At 36.6% G+C, this 24,723-nt stretch overlaps 1 protein-coding gene across 1 annotated transcript in view; it reads left to right on the forward strand.

Moving 5' to 3' along the window:
* The window catches only part of kcnab2b (potassium voltage-gated channel subfamily A regulatory beta subunit 2b), a 67,779-nt gene that overhangs the window by 30,307 nt on the left and 12,749 nt on the right, over positions 1-24,723 (forward strand). The window contains exons 5-9 of the mRNA XM_079401117.1: positions 20,645-20,688; positions 20,834-20,871; positions 21,420-21,499; positions 22,860-22,904; positions 23,984-24,028. Coding sequence (XP_079257243.1) covers positions 20,645-20,688; positions 20,834-20,871; positions 21,420-21,499; positions 22,860-22,904; positions 23,984-24,028 — 252 coding nt within the window. The remainder of the gene's footprint in view (positions 1-20,644; positions 20,689-20,833; positions 20,872-21,419; positions 21,500-22,859; positions 22,905-23,983; positions 24,029-24,723) is intronic.

The following is a 24,723-nucleotide window of genomic DNA, read 5'->3' on the forward strand; positions in this document are numbered from 1 at the left end:
AACGGCTCTGGAGGATTTTTTCCAGAGCTTATTTGACTGTGGATAAGTCTGGAGTTAGGCTTCTAATCAAAGGTGAAAGGAGGGAGCGCTTGACAGTTTAAATGGAGTAGAGGTGTTTGAAGTGCCAGGAGGTTAAAAGCGAGGAACAATGGGAGATTATTGGTTTTGGAGACCTTTGGCCCCAGCCCAACTCCCTTCATTCTTCTCTTAAAGGAAGGTGCCCTGTCATTTGGATCTCACCAGTGCTGAGATCCAGTTGCAATTTTGACATGAAGTCATAAAGTGTAATGTGCTGTACTCCATGTAAAACCATTCAATTGGTTTTTCATGCAATTCCTCTTCTTCTATAATTGTTAAACCATGTTTATGACCTCATAATAATTTATATAATTTACATTAATTTGGAAAACCTTTTTATCCAAATCAACCTACAATGCACTCCACATGTATTCTCTCTCTATCTGTAATACTAAGAAGGTTTTGATTCATGACTTTGACCTCCAGACTGATGGCCTTTCTAGGCAGTACAAATGCCCCACTAAAACAAGCACACTTAAAACAGAACCAGGCTTACAGCTGATGCACGATAGCCTTCTCTTTCTCAAGTAGAACTCACACATCCCACCTCTCTCATTAGAAAGGTCACATCTCCCCTGGTGCAACACTAAGCCTCGTACTCAACCGTTTGACACATAATGGGCTGTGCCTCTGGTTTCCTTTCTCTAATGATAATTCAGTTACTGCTTGCACATCCGGCTGCACTGACATTCAAAACTAGAAACTCTAAAATCTAATACTGAAACTATCTGGTACCTGCAGCAGTGGTGATGGATTTGATTTACAGTGGTGTATTGGAATGGAAGGAGGCTGACAGATGATCGTAAGCATTGCACTGGGTTGCTGTCTGTATGTAAACTCATAACTTCAGTGTTAATCCATTCACAGGGTTACTGTGACACAAATACATTTGTGACCATGACAAAATGTACATTGTTCTCTCCCCCTTGTTTATTCACAGTGTCCAGTAAGTGGACTCTTTTCCAGGAGGATCACATTGCAGCACTCTTGGGACACCTTAGAGCTTAGCATCTTTTTTAGGGAACAACAGCAGTATTCAATAGATGGCCAGCTATGTCAGCAGAACAGTAGTGGCGTAGCGTTTATTTTTACACAGTTCTATTATGACAACTCTTGGAAGATTTTAGAATGGTAATTGATGTGACAATGTTAATATATTTGGTCTTGCCGGAATAGATCTGCTACGCTGCTGAATTGCTGCTGCTGTTGTTTATTGCTGATTTTTGCTGCTGCAAAGCACGTAAAGGAACTTGCTACTGCCAATATATATGTCGATAAGGTGCTGTGAGTATTTAAGACATACTGCTGCTGCACAAGTAGCATGTACAGTATAATAACCGATAGCAGATCTATACAGGTGGAGCTGGGGAAGGTGGAGGGTAGGGCTGCACGATTAATCGGAAAAAATCATGATCTCGATTCATACATAAATGCGATCTCATTTCTAAATGACGGCGATTCACTTCCGTGTATTTCCCTGCATTCAGATCATGCTGCATTCACGCGTTATTGGTCACACTCACACAATAACAAAACACTATTAATTCACCAATCAATCATAAATCTCGATCACTTTTCTCCTCTCCCTCATTGGCCACGTTCCGTTGTCACTCACGTGACGTGTAACAGGCGGCAGACCTAAACAGCGCGTTCGCAGAATGATCACCGCATGACATCAAAGTACCACGAGAGCGATAAGAAAGCAGTCGGATCCTATGCATTCAAATCGCTCTTGCGGTACTTTGATGTCATACGGTGATCATTCTGCGCAGCGCTGCTTCAACGGGGCGTCAGCATCAACGCTTGACGGAGGGCGTGTCTGAAGCTTGGTGCTGACCAGAGCCGTTGAGAAACAGAGTTGCGACACGCTTTGATCTCGCTGCCGCGCGGTCACATGGTTCATGGAGCTCTCAATAGTTCCAGACAACTCCGCGCTGTCCATAGGTTTGAATGGGATTAATCGGTCAGACAACAACAACGGGTATACTTGCAGCAATTTCCGGCAAATATTAATACAAAACGTCCATTGATTAATTGGTTTACTGATAGTAGCATTTTGTCTGTGGAGTTTAATGGAAATAATATTAATGGGTTTTTCTTGTTTAACTATGGAGTAAAAACATAATACAATGCAACACACAGGATAAGGCGGTTACAGTTCTTTGCATGCTAAGTATTTAATAGTGTAAACTGCTTAATAAAGATTGGAGACTTGAGGCATGACTTTATGTGTTTTTGTGTTACACTTATTCCTGTGGATGTGCAGACCAATGATGAAATAACTTATGAGTATTTAAAGAGAATCTAATTAGTATGTAAAATGTGTTATTGTATTAATATATATTTCTTCATCTATGGGCATCTATTATTCACATTTTAATACAATATTATGTTAAAATATAAGATACAATATGCATACACAAGTGAATATCAATGAATGCTAGAAAAATGCTAGAAATTGTTTTAGCCATTTTCAAAAAAAACATCTAAAGACATCTTTTTCGCCACCATCTGACCAATTAATACTAGCACTTACCTATTCTATTCTATTCTATTTATTTATTTATTTATATTTATAAAAAAAAAAAAATCATGCTATGTGAACTGTGCTAGACTAACTGAGACTTGTCACAGCCCTTGTATTTTGTTGCTCTTTCGTTGGTCTGTTTCCTTCTACATTGTAAGTCTCTTTGGATAAAAGCGTCTGCTAAATGACTAAATGTAAAAGAAAAAAATGTAAATTTAAGTTTTGCAAATACTTCAAAATAAAAAAGGCAACCAACTGTATTCATCAAAATATTTTATTATATAATATATCCACGTTATCTAACTGCAAATATAGCATATACTGCCTATTATCTAAAAATAAACATTAACTATAACGCGTTTCATAAGATACAACTACTGGTCAGATTTCTAAGAGGTAAACTAATGCGTTAAAATGGCAAAAATGCTGTAATTTCTTAACTTTGTAATTTAATAACTTTCTGGCGACTGTGCTTGAGAAGCATTGAAATGAATGGGCTTCAATGCTGAAACTATCGGTTGTTTGGAACTATTGGCTGCTCCATGACACGCTTTACTTCCGCATTCCTAAGTTCCTATAGAAGCCTATGGGAGTGTCGTTTCTCAACGTCTCTGGTGCTGACCATGGTGCTGACACACCGTCATAGTGATAACAGCCAATCACATACTTTTCTGGTGCTGCATGAACAGGATTGGCTAGCGTCTGCGCTAGGGTATTTGCATAAGGCGATCTGATTGGCTGACGCCTCCGTTGGCGCTTGAAAAGTTGAAAAGTTTACAACTTCTGCAGCGTGCAACGCCAGTGAAGCGACGCGAGGGACCCACAATTCAGTTCGGCAACGCTTGACGTCACTCCATTCAAAGTAAACTAGAGGCGTTGACGCCGACACCCTGTGTGAATGTGAATATTTTTATTTATTATTGTTAATGTTCTCTTATGTTCAACAACTTATTACAATTATTAACTTTAAGGGGTCTAAAATAAAGAAAAGAGACAATTTTTTTGTTACTCCAGCACTTTATTATACTGAATGTCCTGTGGGTTTTTTTTGTACTTGAGTGCTATACATTTTGGTTGAAAAAATGAGAATCGTGTAAGAGAATCGTGATCTCAATTCCCATGGAGAAAAATCGTGATTCACATTTTAGCAAGAATCATGCAGCCCTAGTGGAGGGTTTCAGATAAATTAAATATTTATAAATAATTATAAGTCAGTGCAAACATTTCCTGTCTTTTAAAATTATATATCAAACAAATTTGAAAGGTTTTGCTATAGATTTTTTTCTTTCCTGAGGTCAAGTCAGCTTAGGTTACATTGCCATCAATATTTGCTAAATATTTTAGTGCGTTGTGTTAGCATGTGGCATGCCTGTGATTCTGGATCATGTGCAGTGGCAGATGGGGTGAAACAGGTTGCCAGTGGATTGGAGTTTACGTATCCAGACATTTTCTCATTTCATCTCAATCCATGATTTCCTGTCAGTTATCTTTTTCAAGATACAGCGTGATGAATCCTGTTTTTCTGTCTGCCTGTCTGATTTAAATGGACTGCTGCTTTACTCAAGCCTGCTGGCAGGGTCTTTGTCCTGAGGTTAGCGAGTGTCAAAGTGCCATTCAGGAAACTCTGTATGTTCACTTAAGCCGCCTGTCCACTTGCTTTCATCTAGAAGTAGGATGATACGAGCTTCTCTATTCCCAAGTGCATGAAAACCGGGCAGTGGCTCTGTCAGTCAGTGGCTTTATGCACAGTAGTTGCTTTAGGCGCAGTAATGTGCTAGAGATGCAGGAATAGTGTGTGTCAGATTATAAGAGAGCCCATCTCAGTGTTTACAGTCTGCGGGACATACACTCGCGCTCATTCACAGACACCATCGCACTAGAGAAATTTTTCATTTTTAATCTATGGCTTCCTCTCTGATCTCTGATTTACAACTGTGTCTTACGATATGCAATGTTTCTGCAAATACTATGTAGAGGTATACGGAAATGTTATTGTTTGTTTAACTGAAAAATCTCTGTTATGATTTTTTCTTTGCTAATTTGTGTCCTCAAGCTTCTAGTGTAACACTATATATTAAAGACACTATCCTCTGTAAGGATCTATCTATCCATCGATCTATCGTTCTATTGTCCTGTCGTTCTATATATTTGTCTGTCGTTCGTTCGTTCGTTCGTTCTATTTATTCTATCATTCTACCTATCATCTATCATTCTTTTGTCCTGTCGTTCCATCCATCTATCTATCGTTCTATTTATCGTTCTATCATTCCTTCTATCAGTCTATCTATCTATCTATCTATCTATCTATCTATCTATCTATCTATCTATCTATCTATCTATCTATCTATCTATCTATCTATCTATCTATCTATCTATCTATCTATCTATCTATCTATCGTTCTATCGTTCTATCTATCGTTCTATTTATCGTTCTATCTATCTATCGTTCTATCGTTCGTTCTATCGTTCTATCTATCTATCGTTCTATCGTTTTGTCTGTCGTTATGTCGTTCTATCTATTGTCCTATCGATCGATCGTTAGTTCGAACTATATTTATTCCATCATTCTACCTATCATCTATTATTCTGTTGTCCTGTAGTTCCATCTATCCATCCGTCCGTCCGTCCGTCCGTCCATCCATCCATCCATCCGTTTTTTCATTCTATCATTTTATCTGTCATTCTAGCTATTGTTCTATTGTCCTGTCATTCTTTCTTTCTCTCTCTCGCTCTCTCTCTCTCTGGCTGTCCATCTATCTGTACTCAATATAGCATTTTAATTAAATAATTATTTGTAGCATCATGATCAATGCATTCCATTTATTTGAAATTCCATTACTCTAATATTACAATCACTGTCTGAAACTTACTTTATCCAGAAGAATTTTGAATAAACTTTTAGGCAAGAATGTGACTTATTCATGAGATTAAAATTGTTGAATGAAATTAAGCCTTCTGCACAAGAAGTCATCAGAAATGAAGGCTAGCGGACAATCTGCATTCTGCATACTCAAATGTTTGTCATGAATATTAATGGCTGGTCAGACTGCATAATAGACCTTTCTTCACTCCTACACTCATAGAACTGCAGCAGTCATGTGCACTGAAGTCACTAAAATCTACTCATGTGAGAATTCTGCTCATTTAAATCACCACAGTATCTTTTGTTATAGAACAAATGGAAAGAAAGAAAGAAAGAAAGAAAGAAAGAAAGAAAGAAAGAAAGAAAGAAAGAAAGAAAGAAAGAAAGAAAGAAAGAAAGAAAGAAAGAAAGAAAGAAAGAAAAGAAAAATGCCACATCTGTTATTTATCAACTCTTCTTAACATGTGACTCTCAAACCAGACTTGTGTTTGTCCTCGGACATTCTGTCATGCGTAGGCAGTGTGGAATATCAGGTACGAGCTGATCTAACACAACATAGTGAGAGCTTAGACCTTCCCAATTTCTCTCTAGTACACACACACACACACACACACTCTCTCTCTCTCTCGCTTGCTCGCACACTCGTACTGATACTATGCTGTTTTATATGCTCTCTCTCACTCAGCATTTATGCATTTCCTCAGCACACAGTTGGAAACATTACTGGTAGTTGATCTAAACCAGAAGCCTGATTATGACAGCTCGCTGTCAGTTAACGTTAGGAATACTGGATGGACAACAATAAAGCAACTGAAGAAAGTGGAGAATAAAAAGGAGCAAGTCCACTTACAGTGCAGTCAGAGGAGATTGGAGAAGAGTGGATAAGCGTGCGCTGAATGTGCTGCAGTGTGACGTGGATGGATGTGGGATTTCTCCCCTGTTCTGTGTGTTGATGTGATTGGTGCCCAGAGTTCACCGCTTCACAGGCTGCTGCTGCCCTGGAGCCACACACGCACCGAGACTCTTACTGACACACAATTCACACACACAGATGGCACATGGACAGATACACACTCTGGCAGCACTTCAGAGCGATAACTGCACTTGTGGTTTAAACAGAGTGTTGCACTCACCTTTTTGACAGCTGCCACATCCATCCTTTTTTTAATGACATTTTCTTCAAGTTTTAAGGAAAGTGACTGTCTTTCTCCTCGTTGTCCTCAGGGCAGGAAGACACTTGTCTTTAGTTGTTGAGGTAACAGCATCGGGAGATTTTTAGGACTAGTTGCTCTTTTTAGCATCAGCATCCTCACCGTGGTAAAGCTGTCTGCGGGGGCTTGTCGTCAGCATGCAGGTGTCTTTTGTGTGCACGGACCATCGAGCTGTCAGCCGCAGCACAGAGGACCGACTGAACCGACAGAACACCAACAGCCCGAGTTTGGGGACAAAAAGCAAGTTTCGCGCTGTGGCAATGGTGGCCCGCAGCCTGGGCCAACTGTCTGTGCAGAACATGCCTTCCTCTGGTGACCACTGCTTGAGAACTGGCATGAAGTATAGGTAGGTGAGAGGGGAATTCCAAGAATTAACATGTAGCACTTTAACCTTTCTGTGCTGTTTCGGTTTTTGTTCCAGTTTAGACTGTTTGTAATCAGATGTTCATGTGTTTTGAGCAAAGTAAAGTTGTCTCAAACTGAAAATTGTGACTCTTGAGATTTGATTTGTTATGCAGGATGAGTTTGGTTCACAGGTTTAACAGTCTAAAGTTGTCATGGTTTAAAAGAAATGTCTGAAATGTTATTTAGTTGATTAGTTAGTTGTGTTGTTGGCTGGTTAGTTAGTTTGTTTATTGTTCTCTTGTGGTGAAATTAGTAGTTGTGAATGTTGAGATGGTAGTGATTGAGAAGCACATTTTATCATATTTTATTCAGCATACTTCATATAGTTTTTTCTGCGTCAATATGTGCAAAATATGTGAATTAAAAATATAAAAAAATTTACAAATTATGAGTAATTGACTTGATTTGTCTATTTGTTTTTATATATACACTGCTGTTCACACTACACTGTTTCTTATGCTCACCAAGGCTGCATTTATTTGATACAAGATACAGTAAAAACTGTAATATTGTAATATATTATTGCATAATAATAATAAATAATGTATTATTCTTATTATTAAATAACTGCTTTCTATTTTAATATTTTTTTTAAATGTAATTTATTTATGTGATGGCAAAGCTGAATTTTCTGCAGCCACTATACTTCATCGTTGCACGATCAAAATATTTGTGAATTTAAAAATTGAGAATATTTCAGATAATGAAATCATGATTTGTTTTCTTTTTGTATGTATGTACATTCAAATATTTTAACTAAATATTTTTAGGGCTCGTTTTAATATAAATCAGCTCCATATTTTTGCATTTAGTTTGTTTCTTTGTTTTAATACAGTAATCGATTTAATTAACATTTCCCCATTTCTACTTTAATTAATTTCAATCTAACGATCACTTAATCTAACACTAATAAATTAATAGAAATTTGGCAAAATTCGCAAAATTCAAAGCAGTTGAATTCAGTTTGAGGTGTTTTATTTTAGACAAAATAGTATAAATTGTAATAGTTTTAAGACTTTCATTTGACTGACTGAATTTGTGTAGATGCATTGCTCTGCTGTCTGGGTTCAGAGGAAGGGTTAGAGATGGAGATTTCTGTTAGTGCCTGTTAAACCCATTAACATGGTCTCTATATGAAATGGAGATGCAGTGTGATCATGTTCCACTGCTTAGCATTATTAGGAGCACAGGATGCTCTCTCACTTTTTCGAGCATTCATACAGCCCACGGTCGCTTGTAACATACCCGTGCTGCTTACTATCTGCTCACTGATAAAATAATAGTGTGCTCGATCCTTAAAGTAAGCCCACCCTCCCTGCTCATTTTTCCATACTGTAATTTGCGTAATTGTACATCAAAGGCACTTTGTAGCCATGCAAGGTAATGTAGAGTGTCTTCCACTTCCTGATTAAACTAATGTGTAACTGAACACCTGAAAAGCTTCTCTTTCTCGCTGCACAGCTACCAAGTGTCTTGGCTCTTAAAGCTAATTCCCCCATTGTAATTATGTCTTTGAAATTCAAAGCTGTAAATATGTAAATGTCATGTCATAGTCATGAAGGCTGGGTTTATTCCACTGGAATACGAGATGAGGCTTACTGACTTGCTTAACATGATTTGTGTGTGTAATTTTAATTTAGCCTGATCATAATTATGTCTCTATTGATAAAAACAATCAGATTTATACTACCTTTTTTTTTTTACACATTGGCTGTAATAGTGAATAACTTACAACATAATTGTACAATAATGTAATGGATAGAATTCTGGAAATGGAAATAGAATTGAATTGAATTTTGAAACAAGTCTGTGTTTTTGTCCATACTATAAAAATCAATGGGGTCCAAAGATGTTTGAACATTTTTCTTTTGTCTTTTACAGAAAATAGGTCATACTTGTTTGGAATGACATGAGGGAAAGGAAATTATGAAAAATCTTTCATTTTTGGGTGAACTATCCCTTTAAGTTTGATCTGGTATTATGTTCACATCAATGCTGTGAGGGTCTTTGCTGAAATTATGACACAATCACAATTTTCCTCTCGGCAGTTTGCAGCTGCAGTGCCGTGATGTTGATTAACAGAAACAGACTATGAATGAGTAACATGGTAACCTCTCCATGTCTGATGAGCCAACATTAAATGTGCCCCGGCATATTGTGGTGAGAATGAGTTTATACACATGCACCTGAGGCAAGAACCTTTAAAAACCCTACATAATTGTGTGACTAGCGTCCGTTGTGGTCTTACGTTTGTGAATGCTCACTCATGAAATGTCATGAGCTGATAAATGCAACCTGGAGGGTTTGTTCCTGTCGTACCATTCTGTGACGTGTACCTCTCTGGGCACTACAATTATCCCTTGACTATTATCAAAGTTCCTGTGCCAGTTTTGTTCATGAATTTGAAAGACACCGAATGAGAACGATGAAGAGGGTTGTGTTGAGGCATTGTGTTAGCGTGTGTATCTCTGGGGTCTGCAGAAAGAAAACTGAAGTGGTGATTACATAAATGCACAAATGGGCTGCAGTTTCTGCCTGCTGTTCCCTGGGCAGTAAACAGCAGGACTGCTTCAATCTGGCCAGCCCGTTATGCAAGCTACCCTTTATTTGTCCAAAATAAACCCATGAATTCAATGTGCACTCTTAACTGGGAAGACCCCAGAGTGGTAGATGATGTTCCTTAAACAGGAAGTGTGCAGTGCAGGATTGATGAAAGTTTTGGGATATACACCATAACAAAATTTCAACCCAGTCTACATTTCTGCAAAACCTGAAATACATTGCTGTGTGTACAAACAGTATTGCTGTACAAGAGGTGCTATAAGTGATATAATTTTTTTCTAGCAGATGTGTCTTGTGCCTGTAGGTAAATCTTGGCTAAATGATATTGTGTTATTATAGCATGTTTCGTGACACATTCAAAGTGAAATATCCAGTGAATGGTGTTAAATAGTGTTAAAAAAAAATTATCCAGAACATGTAAACTTGACTAAGGCAACGTATTATTATTACATTGGTTGTTGTACGTATCATAGCAGTTCAGAAGTCAGTACTGTTAAAACGTTAAAGCTTTTTCACATTTGAAATTAACAAACCAACAACACTAAACTCTACCCTAAATCTAACTAATAGTGTTAAAATTGAGATCAAAATGCTTTTGCTGTGCCAACCATGTCACTTTAGGTTGTTTATGAGGCTTTGAGCTCTTTCATTGAATGTTGTGATTGCAAACTGACGAATCCTACAGATTTTTTCCCCTAAATCAGCAAAGAAAATGTGAAAAACAGCAGATTCAGTCAGTAAATTCTGTTTGAGCTTGGAAATATTGCAAAGATTTCCTCTTTAACACTTAGAGGTTGAAATGTCACCATTTTACTTTTAAGGTACTGTGTGTTATTTTTTTGTAAACAAACAGTTGATCTACTCTATCTACTGCATAAAAAGTATAGACTTGCTTTATAATAATAATGAATACAATTTTCATTTGGTGAGAAATTTCAGGCTTCTGTCATTTCTCCTTTGTCATGTCCGCAAACAAAGAAAAGAAGGTTCTGCTTTTATGATGGCAGATACTCTACTTTTGTATGCTTGGGTAACAGAATGTTTTCAGAGATATGTCTTGAAGCACCTTCTTTTTAATGCAGAAGATGAATACAGAAGGACAACACAGTACAACACGCAACAACCAACAACCAAAAATAAATAAATAATGTTCCTCCATAACTTACTTTCAATTTTTTCTTTCAATCACAAAGAGCCCAGAATTCAGCAGTGCACCTTTTTTCTGCATTGAGACTTTCACCTCTACTAAAATTTGTGTTGAATGTGCATACTTTTTTCTGTCTTTTTTTTTTCTTTTTGGGATGATTTCTTAATCCAACCATAATCCTGTACAGCATTGTTTCTGTAGAGATTTTATCCTCTAAATTTATCGATAAACACTTCATTACTCCAAAACCATTTCTTAGCAAAGATTTGCCCAACAGACCATGTTTCATCCACACATTGTGATATTTTGGCACCCCATGTGGAGTGTTTGGGTAGGGAGGAGTGGGCCCCTGTGGGGATAAGATTACTCATTTTGATAAAGTACCCATGCCTCCTAGGCAATATCGTGCCTGTAGTTCTCTAGTGAAGCGTAGCCTACAAAACCCTTGTTGTTGTTGATGCATCCTCCTCCTGGTTTCCTAACTCTTCTTAACGTTTTGTCTTTTACGTCCCTCATATCCTTTCTACCTTTTCACCATATTACTCATGCCCCCAGTCTTTCTTATGTAACTATGTTGCATACCATCCTACTCTTCCACTTAAAGCCCTTTTTTTTAGTCTGGAGTGATGAAACAGTGAATATACTGGCTTTTTATCTTGCCTGAGTGGATCTTGTTTGAAAGTTCAGGCTTTATATGATGAAAACATTCTCAGAGGGATTCCTGGTGGATCACTGTACATTGAATGTGTGTGAGGTCAAATGTGTGCTGTGAACTGTGTTTGTATCGCTATTCTTAACCCCTGTAAAGCCCCGAGTGTTTGCTCATCTGCCATGCTAATGAGCTTGTATGAGTGTGTGCGTGTCTGTGTGTCTGTGTGTCTGTGTATGTGTATGTGGTCTTTAATTAAGACATCTGCTGTCTGGGTCAGCTGTAGGGCTGAAGAGGAGACCGCCATAGGGCAGTTTTGGAGTCTGGAGTCGAACCGTGCCGTATACAGGTCAATGACGAATAAAAGTGTGTGTCCCTGATAAAGCAAAAGAAAAATCACCAAGGTCTTAAAAATTTAATCCAGGTTGGTTTCATATGTTTTCGAAAACTTTTTCAAACTCTAAAAATGTCATGTGGTGTAACCATAGATTAAAAACTACAAACATAATATAATTTCTTGAATATATTTGAGAATATAATTTGTAATCATCATTTTAAATTATTTTTATTTTATTTTATTTTATTTTTCCCTGTATTTTTGTTGCACAACATGGCTTTGGTTTGGCAGAGCAAAGTTTTTCAAATATTAATAAGCAGCAAAGCACTTTTGTGATTTAAACAAAAAACTGATAATGCCGAACTCCCAAATAAAGTTTATACCCACACATATACTGTAAAATGCATGTGTATTTATGCAAGTCACTATATAGAGAGATGTATGTTTAAAGTACTTTTGAATATATTAATTGATCTGCACAAAAAAATTACCATCATGTCATTATGAACTTGCTGTGCAATCTGTCATTAAATAATCTGTGTTGCTAATTATAAACACTCAAGATTGCCTAAATGGGCAACAGAGAGAGTGTTTGCTCACAGTCCAGCACTATCCAGTTACTGTACCTCCATCAACTGCTGTGATAGTGTAGGTAGGCAGCGTGCTGCATTAAGACACCCATTTTGATCCGTGGTAAAGGCCCTGTCGACATCCATTAACGAATGCCAAAGATAAGTGGAGCAGGCCCAGTGTTTCCCACACATGCAACCTCAGCCAAGTGCAGCTCTCTGGGGAGATACTGAGTGAGTTTCTCCTCTCAATGTGAACGTGCCTTTTAAACATCTATACACTGCTGAGTATCTTTGCTGCCATTCACCTTAGAAGATCAAGAAAGCTTGGTTTGTTTAAAGGCATGGTGAATTATTGATTCCAGACTTCATATGTTGATTGATTTTAGTAATGGGTTTTCCACGTGTACTGTCAGGTAGCAAGATCTCTGGCTAATAAACTGTAGTTCTTTACAGCAAATTATGTATATTAAGCAGTCTGCATTGTCCCTCTGAAGTTATACTGTAGACATTTACTGTAAAACTTTCCATACTACACATCTACACTCTAGACAAACAGAACAGTATTGATCATTAAGCAAATCGGTGTGCACTAAATAATTCAGTTCAAACTCTGTTTTCATATCTGTCCAGCAGAATGCAGTTGTAATATTTAACTCATTCAGTGTAAGGACAGTATAAGTCTTTTATTCACTGTGACATTCAATAGATTTACTTAATCTGCCGTTAAGAGTGTCTTTCTCAAGGTGCTGATAGATTACAATTTATGCCTTTCAGGGTTTAAACCAACAACCATCTGGATGCAAGGGCTGAACTGTTTATGATGCCATGCTGCTAAAAACAACTGGCTCAGTGTCATTTGTGACCCTGGACCACAAAACCAGTCTTAAGTCGCTGGGGTATATTTGTAGCAATAGCCAAAAATATATTGTATTTCTTTTTTTGCCAAAAATCATTAGGACATTAAGTAAAGATCATGTTCCATGAAGATATTTTGTAAATTTCCTGCTCTAAATATATCAAAACTTAATTTTTGCTTAGTAATATGCATTGCTAAGAACTTAATTTGGACTTTAAAGGGTCACATTTATTCATGAATCAGACTACACTGGTTGTTTAGCATGATGTTGATTGTCTGAAAAAAAAGAGCCATTTGTTTGTGAATCAGTCGACTCTAGTTGCACAGTACGTGTTTGATCCTTCAAATGAAAACAACAATTATTTAAATAATCAACTTCCAAAGCCATTTTGTTGGGTGAGTGGGACTTAACCCTAGTATTTCCCAGGCTGCATCTGTGGTGTTCAGCTACATTGACCCTGTCCAGCAATCTTCCGCTCAGACAGTGCAGACAGCCTGCCACAGATTCAACAGATTGAATCTAACGCATTACAGTAACCTTTATTTGCATTAAATTTCACCTTTGAGAATCAGAATACAGTTAAAGGGGAAGGTTTGTGAGGGAGAAGTCCACTTTTAAGGAAACCCCAGGTAGTGAATCAATGAGAGAGCCTTTAAAAGTTAATTGCTTTTGTTAGAGGAGCTCAAAGAAAAGAAGACCACTTTCACAATCCCTGAGCAGATTTGAGCTTTTTTCAGGCCAGTCAAGTTATTCAACACCAAACTCCATTTTAGGCTAGTTTACTGGTGGCATGATGGCATCCTATGACTGTGTCACGTTGAAAGTCAGTGAGTTCTTTGTGCAACCACATTCTACTGTAAATGTTTGTCCATGTGCTTGATTTTAGAAATTTGTTCTTGGTATTCTGTGACCTTTGCGTTTTTATGCATTTGCATTTGTATTCTCTCAATTCCAGTGTTGCCATAGATAGGGTGTAAAGCAAAAAGACAGTTGACTAACAGGGGTCTTAACAGAATGTCTTTTATGAAACAAAAAATATAAATTAGCTGTATGCTAATAATAAATTGGCTCAAATTTTTACAGAAAAAATGCGGTGTATTGTAGCATTAATTTATTAATAAATTATTTTTATTTATTAAAAACAGAAGCACTAAAGTGTTGCCTATTTTATGAAAATTAGAAGAGAAATATTAGTAATTTTTTCATGATCATAGACAATGTCTGCCTTATTTATATATTTATTTAATTTAATTTATTTACTTGGTATGCAAGTGTGAATTTATAGTTTGATTCTGTTCATTAACAAAGGAATTCCCAAACTGGGGTTTGTGAAGTAACTGGAGGGGTTGGTAAAAAAAAAAAAAAAAGCCATTGATTGAATGTAAAATTAAAAAATATATTTTTTTAATGAAAAAAAACTGAATAATAACACTGAAAATAGATTAAATATTTCATTCGTTTAACTGCACATTGTGAAAATTAACAGGCATCAGAGAATCATGAACATGAGTTTTGCAAATATTGGTGATTCAGACCACCCGAATGCTATTAAATGATTATCCCAAATTATATTTTTTAATTTCAGTCATTTAACTACTAAAGGGAACATTCTCTCCAATTATTATGTTCTACAGTTTGCTGCGTTCCATAATTAAAGAGGGCTAAAGACGTGCTTGACTGTCTCTCTCTGTTCTCTGGTTGCAGCCACAGTCGTCTAGCACCAGTGCATAGATTTAAATGTTCAGCATTACACCACTGCACTGCCAGAGAGGAGCCTGTGTCTTGTTAGATGGAAAGATCAATTATGTGAACATGTGAGCATGTACAGGGCTTTGCGCATCAGTTTGAGCCCCATCAGCAGGTGGTCAGTTCACCTTCACAGGCTGGTCAATGGATCTCCCTTTCTGTAACTCTATCTCCATCAAACCAGTTAAAAATTCATCACTGGTTTTCAGGACCTCCATGCTCACTGATAATTTGATTTGAGTTGATAAGTTCTAAGCCACTTGGAGGTGACATTGATGACCGCCTGTTTACAAGTAATAGATACACTGTACTACAGGCCATTATTCAGAGTCTACACACAAGAACAAGTGCATAAGTGCATTCTGATTATATATTTCAAGACATAATGCACTGTACATTATTGATTATGGTTGATAATTCATAATAATTCGTTGTAAAACTACAAGCCTGTACGACTACAGTTTCAAGTGCTCACACTCTAAAAACAACCCAACTTGGGTTATTTTGACCTAGCTGGTTCGGTTAAATGTTTTTACCCAACATGCTGGGTTGTTTTATTTAAGTCAACTATATTCACACAATATGCAGTTAAACAAATAAAATATTTAATTGTTTAAAAACTATTTTATTGCTGGCTTAAAATGGACTAGAAATTAATAATCACACAGAATGACTAGAGGCAACAGCAATAATCAAAGGATGAACATTTATTGTTAAGCAAGAACTCATGGACAAGATACAAGACAAATAGAATTTATTTGGGTGAATACAGCATAGTTTATATACATTTAAACTAGTTTAACAAGCATTTTAGTCATAAAAAATGTAACATTTAAAAGTAGCATTTTGATTTAAGTGTATTCAATTGTTCTCTGTAATTGCTTTTTACTGAAATGGTGCTAAATTGCTAAAGTCTTAGCCAGTGATGGACTGCTGTTTGCTGGGGGAGCTGCGAACTTCAGACCACAGCCTCACGTTTCACTCGTAGCTGAAAGATGCCGTGACCAACTCCATAATCTGCCCATAAACAGTACTGAGATTAGAGAACATATTTTAACATCAAATTGAACTAATTGTAATGAATAATTTATGTTAAGCAAGGCAAACGGCGTTTCCGTCATGCGAAACGGCTTCTGCTGACACAGCCGACTGACATCTCGTTCCTATGTTGCATTGTGTAAAATAATACAATATACAGCACAGTAAAATAAAATGTATACAAACCTTTATTTCCCAGAAAGAGTGCACCAAATTGGCGGCGCTGAGAACCGCTTTCTACTGTAGTGGACTCAAAAAGCCCTGACTGTAACTCAGCAGCTGAGTTGTTTCTTTGCGGCTCAACCCATTGGTTGGGTAGAAAATAACCCAGCATTAAAAATGACCCAGCACCTAGGTAAAAAAAATATAAAAAATGACCCAATAAAATGACCCATCAAGCTGAATCCAGCATTTGGGTTAAAAAATAATCCAACACCTGGGTAAAAATACTAAAAACAACCCAATAAAATGACCTAAAAGGCTGAACCCAGTGCAGGTTTACAGTACGTAGGGGTGGGCGTTTTACCCTGACATGATTAGACATGATTAACCGGTAGAACTTTGTCAAGCAGTAGAGATTTTAGACTGTCATCTCTGTCGTGGCTACATGCTCATGTAACACTGCTGTGCTACGTGGTCACCGAAACAAGAATTGCGGTTTAAAAACAAGTCATTTTAAGCCATTAAAACGCAAGCAGCAGCGAAAGACGACTCATTTTACTAGATGCTCGCCCCATCTGAGAGACAGTGTTCATAGAGTATTGAATGAAGTTGATTTTACCACTTTATAAGCGTTGAATGGTTAAATACACATACTCTTAAAGTGACAGCAGTCTAATATTCTTCATGTCTGTCACCATTTAAATTACACTGGGTTACTATTGTGTTGAAAAGTGAAGCTTTTGCTTAACATGAGGATGGGTACATAAGGAGTATGTCTTTTTCTGCTTTAAGGAGCAGACTTAGCATTTAGCATGCTAATATGTGCTATTGCATGCTAACAGTTTGTTAGCTAGCTAGTACTATCCCTGATAGCACACACACATCTCAGAGACTATTTGATGTGCATGTTTTGCCCCTGCTGATGTTTGTGTTTGGTGATGAGTTTTTGGCTCAAGGTCTTCATATAAAGTCACACCAGAGGTGTTCAGCTGGGATCAGGGCTTGGCTTTCTGCAGACCAGTCAAGTTGTTCCACACTGACTGAATCAATCATGTCTTTGTGAACCGTGCCTTATACACAGAGGCACTGTCATGTTAGAATAGAAAAGGGTCCTGTCCAAACTGTTGCTATAAAATTAAAGCACACAATTCCCTAGAATATCATTATATACTTAAACATTAAGATTTGTACTCATAGAAATTACTAAAGTAGTCAAACATTTTTGATCATTAGAAGGGGTGACCCAATACTTATATTTATATATATATATATATATATAAATATATAAATTGAATTAAATCCTGTTGGAAACCATAAGAAATAACTTTTGAGACTGCTTAATTTGGTGTCATCAAAATTCTGTTCTATTAAATCATGTAAATTCAACAGACATTTTTGTCAGTATGTGATGAAAACACATAACTTGCCCGGAGGATATGATACAGTAGGAATGTCTCAAGGATAAATTCATGACTCTTAATTGGTTTCTTCTGGGAAATGTTGTGCCTTTTCATAAGCGTTGCTGTCCTCTTCTAAAAGGTTTTTAAAAGTTTTTTATTATTATTTGGAAACCATAAAAAGGTCTTTTAAACCAACATCTTTGTTTTGTGCCAGTCATAAATTTCTTCTCATCCATCAAATAAGAAACAAAAGCTCACTGAATAGCTGTAATTATTAAAGCAGTCTGTGTCCTTGACTGTGTGGTCTTATAGTAATTGCTCAGCACTGTAACCTTGGCTTTTTGCAAACTCAAAAGACATCGAACAAAAGACCCAGGTGGTTTTCTGATTGGTTCATCGGGCTGAAGGTACTGTAGTGCTGTATCCAGGCTAGATTTCATTCTCTCTCTCTGTGTGTGAGTGGGAGTTACAAACAAAGACTGCTACAGACTACATATGTAGCCTATGGCCCAGGTTACACATAATGAAAACACAATGAGTTCAGATTATTCAGAACTGTGCTGCTGACCACAGGGCACAAATACAATATGTGACCCTGGACCACAAAACCAGTCTTAAGCCTTAGTCTGTTTTATAATGCCTGCTCAGAGGTTCTGAATACCACTGCTCCTCTTAAACCCAAGAAGTCAAAACCTACAACAGATCCATGACTCAATGATAACATCCGCTCTCTGAGGCAAGCTTGTAGAAGAGCTGAACGAAAATGGAAAAAGGACAAATTGCAAATTTCATATGAAATGCTTAAAGACGGTCTTGATTCTTTTCAGAAAGCAATGAAATCTAAGTATTTTTCAAATTTAATTGCAAAGATTCACCATAGCTCTAAAGCTTTATTTTCTGTTATAAATTCTGTGTTAAATCCTTCTGCAAATGTGATTTCAAATCCCTCAGTGTGATTATGCGAAGGTTTCTCAAGGTTTTTCTGTGATAAGATTACTACTCTGAGATCTCAGCTACAACCTCTTGCTAATGTTTCACCTGAATGTTGTTACTCTTCAGCTATATGGAGTGATTTTGATCCAGTTGCTCTCCAGTCTCTCAAAGAAACCATCGACCATTTGAAACCGTCTTTTTGCTCTCTCGATGTTCTCCCTCCATGTATTTTAAATCAAATTTTAGACTCAATTGGTCCCAGTCTGGTGTCTTTTCTGAATAAATGTCTAATTTCAGGGACTATACCTGATAGCCTCAAAGAAGCTACTGTGACACCTCTTCTTAAGAAATCTTCTCTTGATACTAGTAATTTTAATAATTTTCGACCCATCTCAAATCTTGCTTTTATTACAAAAGCACTGGAGAAAACTGTGTTCTTTCAGTTACAGTCCTTCCTTAGTGCAAATCATATTTTTGAAACCTTCCAGTCTGGTTTTAAGCCTCTGCATAGCACAGAGTCTGCTTTATTACAAGTCCTAAATGATATCTTATTGGCGACTGACTCTGGTGACTCTGTTGTCCTAATTCTGTTAGACTTGACCTCGGCTTTTGATACAGTTGATCATAAAATTCTTTTATCTCGACTAGAATATTTTGTGGGCATCCAGGGAACTGTTCTTAGCTGGTTCAAATCATATTTAACAAATAGAAGTTTCACTGTCAGAGTTGGCAATTTCTCTTCATTGCCTGCTAAACTTTCCTGTGGAGTGCCACAGGGTTCTATTCTTGCACCAATTCTTTTTTCTTTGTATTTACTTCCTCTGGGCTCTATTTTCAGAAAGCATGGTGTATCATTTCACTGGTATGCAGATGATACCCAAATGTATCTACCTCTGAAACAAAATAAACATGCTGCTCTGGAATCTCTTTTTGCCTGCCTGGGTGAAGTGAAAACATAGTTTTCTCATAATTTTCTATTTCTGAATGAATCAAAGACCGAGGTTATAGTCTTCGGCCCTAGTAAAAATTCAGGGAGCAGAAGTGTTGATTTGAACTACCTTGCTCCTTTTACTTCTTCCTGTATTAAGAACCTTAATAATTCCTCAAAGGACAAGGTAAATTTGATTCTGTTACTCCTATTCTGAAATCGTTACATTGGTTACCTGTGCATTTTAGAATTGAGTTTAAAATTCTTCTCTATGTTTTTAAATGTATAAATAATCTGGCACCGAGCTATTTATCTGACCAACTTTATCTTTACAACCCTACTCGAAGTCTGAGGTCTGGTGATCAAAGACTTCTCTTTGTCCCCAGATCTCGGTTAAAGCATAGAGGGGATAGAGCCTTTGCGGTTGCTGGCCCTAGGTTGTGGAACCGCCTTCCAGCCTATATCAGATCGGCACAGTCTTTAACAGTTTTTAAATCATCTCTTAAAACCTATCTTTTTTCTTTGGCTTTTAATTCACTGTGAATTTATGGTATGAATCTGGGCTATCTTGTGTTTTATGTCTTTGTTTGTGCAGCACTTTGGTCAGCTGTGCTTGCTGTTTTTAATTGTGCTATATAAATAAAACAAACTTGAACTTAAGACGCTGGGGTATATTTATAGCAGTAGCCAAAAATACATTGTATGGGTCAAAATTATTGATTTTTCTTTTAGGCCAAAAATCATTAGGACATTAACTAAAGATCATGTTCCATGAAGATATTTTGTACATTTCCTACTGAAAATTTATCAAAACTTAATTTTTGATTAGTAATATGCATTGCTAAGAACTTCATTTGACAACTTTAAAGACGATTTTCTCAGTATTTTTGAGTATCTTTTTTTGCACCCTCAAATTCCAGATATTCAAATAGTTGTATCTCGGCCAAATATTGTCCTATCAAACCATATATCAATGGAAAGCTTATTTATTCAGCTTTCAGATGACGTTTAAATCTCAATTTCGAAAAATTGACACTTATGACTGGTTTTGTGTTCCATGGTCACATATATATCCTTAGACCAGTTTGAAACATTAAAGTACAATTTATCCATCACAGTACATTTATTTATGTATTACATTGAAACACGTTATCACTGATTGCCATTAATCAGCATGATTGCATTTAATTTTACCATGGGACTTAAATTGTTTGCTATTTCTTTTTTAGGAACCTTGGGAAATCCGGCTTACGGGTATCATGTCTAGGGCTGGGTGAGTAAAACAAGCTATGCTATGTGTACTATCACTGTTAGTCTCTTATAAATATCAGATATTTAGATTTAGCTTAAGATTCACTGTTACAGTATGCAATACTGCATGTGTTGCTCTGACATTACCTTATACATTCTCTCTTCAGGCACATGGGTGACATTTGGTGGTCAAATAACAGATGAGGTAGAGTTTTCATGGATTGTTACTCTTTATTCACAAATTACTGGGCAATAGCATTTAGCATGCTAGCATGCTTTTGCAGCAAAGCATAACAACCTGAATCAACATAACATGAACACTAAACTTGAAAGGAATAGTTCACACAAAAATGAAAATTCTGTCATCATTTACTCATCCTCATGTCGTTCCCAACCTGTATAAGTTTCTTTATGTTGAACACAAAAGAAAATATTTTGAAGAACCAAACAGTTCCCCATTGATTTCCATAGTAGGAAAAGAAATACTCAGTCAATGGGGACCAACAACTGTTTGATTACCAGCATTCTTCAAAATATCTTCTTTTATGTTCAAAATAAAAAGTGTAGCTTTAATCAACCTCTACTGTACAGTAACTAAATAGAAGAACAGGACGCAGTACAGGTGATTACAACCATGTCATTTGAGTTTTGTACTGCTGAAGACAACATTAAGCTATAATGCCCTCTCAGCTGTCTGTTTTCTCTCCATCTGTGATCTGTCCCCATCTCTCCTCTCTCTCTGTCTTCTCTCAGATAGCTGAGCAGCTGATGACGCTGGCGTATGAGAACGGTATCAATCTGTTTGACACAGCCGAGGTGTATGCGGCAGGGAAGTGAGTACTCTTTACTGATTTCCCATCATTCTTAATCAGTGATAGGGATTTACACTTATATATGAGGAGATTAGTAAAGTATTAACTCTAGTTTTAGCAACATTATTATCTTTTATCGGACTGTATAGACCTACTTCTCACAGATCTGATGGATCTAAAATGCTTTCAGGAAGCCACATAATTGTTTGCTATTAAAATGTTGTTGTTTTTTTATACATAATTAATAAAAAAATTAATAAATTTATTATTATAATAAATTTTTTATATTTATTTAAATTAGTGTATTATATTTATATTTATGTATTATATTTGTTAATTTTATGAGTTGCTAAATTGTTATACATTACACTAACATTCATACTTATTACTGTACATTACAACTGCTGTTTACTATATACTTTAGGTATCTATGTTTAATACGACCTAATGAAAGAAGTTAGTGTTTTGTCAGCATAATTCACTTGTGCAAGAAGAGAAAAAAAGATGGAAAGGTGAATACTGCTAGCTTGCAGTAAATTTAGCAGTGGCGTCTTTATTTTCTGCAATGCCGTGGAACTGTAACGTCAGGCAATTGCTGATAAAGTTGAGCAGAAATAGCCTGACTCAGTGGAAACCCACTCAACGGTACAAAACGGCACTTTAATCAGGCAGACCTCACGAGTGTTAAAGGACATAACCTTATATATGTCGTTTGTGTGTGTGTGCGGGTTTGTGTCGTATTTTTCATCTGTTTTATGCCATGTCAAGCTGGCGATGAGGCTCATGCAGAATGATGAAGACAGCACTGTAAATACTTCAGCACAGACGATCTACCTGACCTTTATTACTCATACACATACACTCACCATCTTCACAAATGGTGGATTTACCCATATAGACTGCTAGTTAAATAAAAGACAAAGACTAGTACTGTTTGTGAGTTTGTCTGAGGACATCTGCTGCCCTCTTGAGCCCACGTTACAATAGCGCTTCATTTGTTACAAGCTGTCACAAGGACTCATATTCTAGCAAAGGGATGACGAGGCCTGATAGGAGAACCATTCATGAAGAACACGTTGGTCCTGAGGGCAAAAATGTAACATCTGTCATTAGATGCTCTCCCTCCCTTCCAGTCTCCCCCCTTTTTAAAAATCTGTTCACAGGAGGGAAAAAAACATGAAGTATTTTGCCTGTGTTTACACTGGGAGTTCCTTTCTTATTGCTGTAAAGTGAATGCTTCATTAGCTTAATTCTCCGGAAGCTGAGAACAGGGAATCCCCCAGTGTAGAGGACGCTTTTGCTCACCGACTGTGATGTAAGTGAGGAGGAGAAGGTTTAGGCTAAAATAATAGCATGATAATTGCATCTCGCTTTCTTGTAGGGCTGAAATGGTTCTCGGCAGTATCATCAAGAAGAAAGGATGGAGGTAAACATATTGATTTGCTGTTATAAGGGTTCAGAAAATTCTCAAACTCTTATTTGATGTGATTATCATGTTTGTGTTTGTGTGCTGTTTTCTCCTCTTCAGACGTTCAGAATAACTGCTGACTTGATGCTTGCTTGTACCTTGCAGCTCCTGTTAGTTTGTGAATGACTAATGTGGAATTTGCACTTAAGGGGACAATAACTTTTATTCATCCTACCATTCACTGTATGCGCAAGCACTGAGGCGAAAAGCCACTTCCCCCCCGGGGAAAGATGGCTAATTTTGGACCCAAGTTTTGCCCTTTTTAGAAACATGGCATGACTGCAGTTTCAAGTATTCAAAAAATCTTCTCTTGGGAGAGGAGAATATTTTAGCATGAATATTCTACATAAGCCACTTATTTAGATCATCTTCTGCAAAGAAGTGTACTTTTCTTTAACAGAAAAGATATTTAAAATTCAAAATAAATATATTTATTCTAAAATAAGAATGTTATTTTAGGGTTAACATTGTAATGCATTTTATGATTTTAATAAATTTATTTTTATTTTATTTGTTATACAAATAGGTTAATACATCTAGGGTTTGAAATGATCCCCAAGGCTATTTTTTTTAATAGTTTAAAATGTTTAAAAATACAAATCTAATACAAATTAATTTAAAAAGTTGTCAATTAGTATTTAAAAATAGGATAAATATATTTATATAAATAAATATATATTTTAAATATAATAAATGTATTTTATTAAAATATAAATAAAATATGTTAATATTTTCTATTTTTATTTATTTCTATTTAATTTTTATTCAATTTTATTTTATTTTTATTTTATTTATTTCATTATAATATAATATACATAGAGTACTTTGGATTTAATTTAGTTGAAAAAAAATGTAAGCCCTGGTTATGATGTTCAAATACAGTGGTTCTTGGACTTTTCATTTACTGGACAGTGTAACTACAGTGTCATTTCCTGCAGCCTAAACTGACACCGTTGTTTACCCATCAGTCATCGTGATGTGTGGCCCGTCCTTGCCTTTGTTTCGCTTTCAACCACTTTGTCTCCTGTGTTTCATAGACGTTCCAGTTTGGTCATCACCACCAAGATATACTGGGGTGGAAAGTAAGTGCTCTGCTTGTGTGTGTGTGTGTGTGTCAGAAAGAGGTTAACGATGATTCATGCCTTCCCCCAACTGTGAGAGCAACAGGGGAAGCAGGTCAATGATGGTCTCTTTCATAGGAGTGCAAGTGAAGCTGTGTGTGGGATATAGTAAGGAAAGTCCTGCAGACCCTCACTGGAGAATGATCCAGGTCGAATCCCCCCTCTGAGTTGTGCTCTTTCACTCAGGGCAAATTAAAGGCCAACGCCGAGCACTGATATGAGGTCACCATCAAACATTAATGGGTTTAAATTGCCACTGTGCTTACATTTTGATATTAATTAGTCTCACATACAGAATCAATGGCCATATTAAATGTGACCTTTAGTAAATTTACCTGAGGAAGATCACTGATTATTAAATGTGCACCACTGCACATCAGCATCACATTAAATTTGCAATGAAACAGAAGTAGCAATAGATGTTTTCTTCCGTATATATGCCGACTGGATTTAAGCAGACTAAATGATTGGAGAAGTCTGACATACGTCAACAGAGAGAAGTCTGTCGTTTCACCAGAAGATGAAGCTGACATTTTCATTACAAATATTAAGGGCAAACTTTTTTTTTTCATAATTAAAGAATCGTTTACAATGAGGTCAATAACAAGACTTAAAAACACAACCAGTAAGCTACTTCAATCAAATTTTGTAATACT

This window comes from Barbus barbus (genome assembly GCF_936440315.1).
Source record: "Barbus barbus genome assembly, chromosome: 40".
NCBI lineage: Eukaryota > Metazoa > Chordata > Actinopteri > Cypriniformes > Cyprinidae > Barbus > Barbus barbus.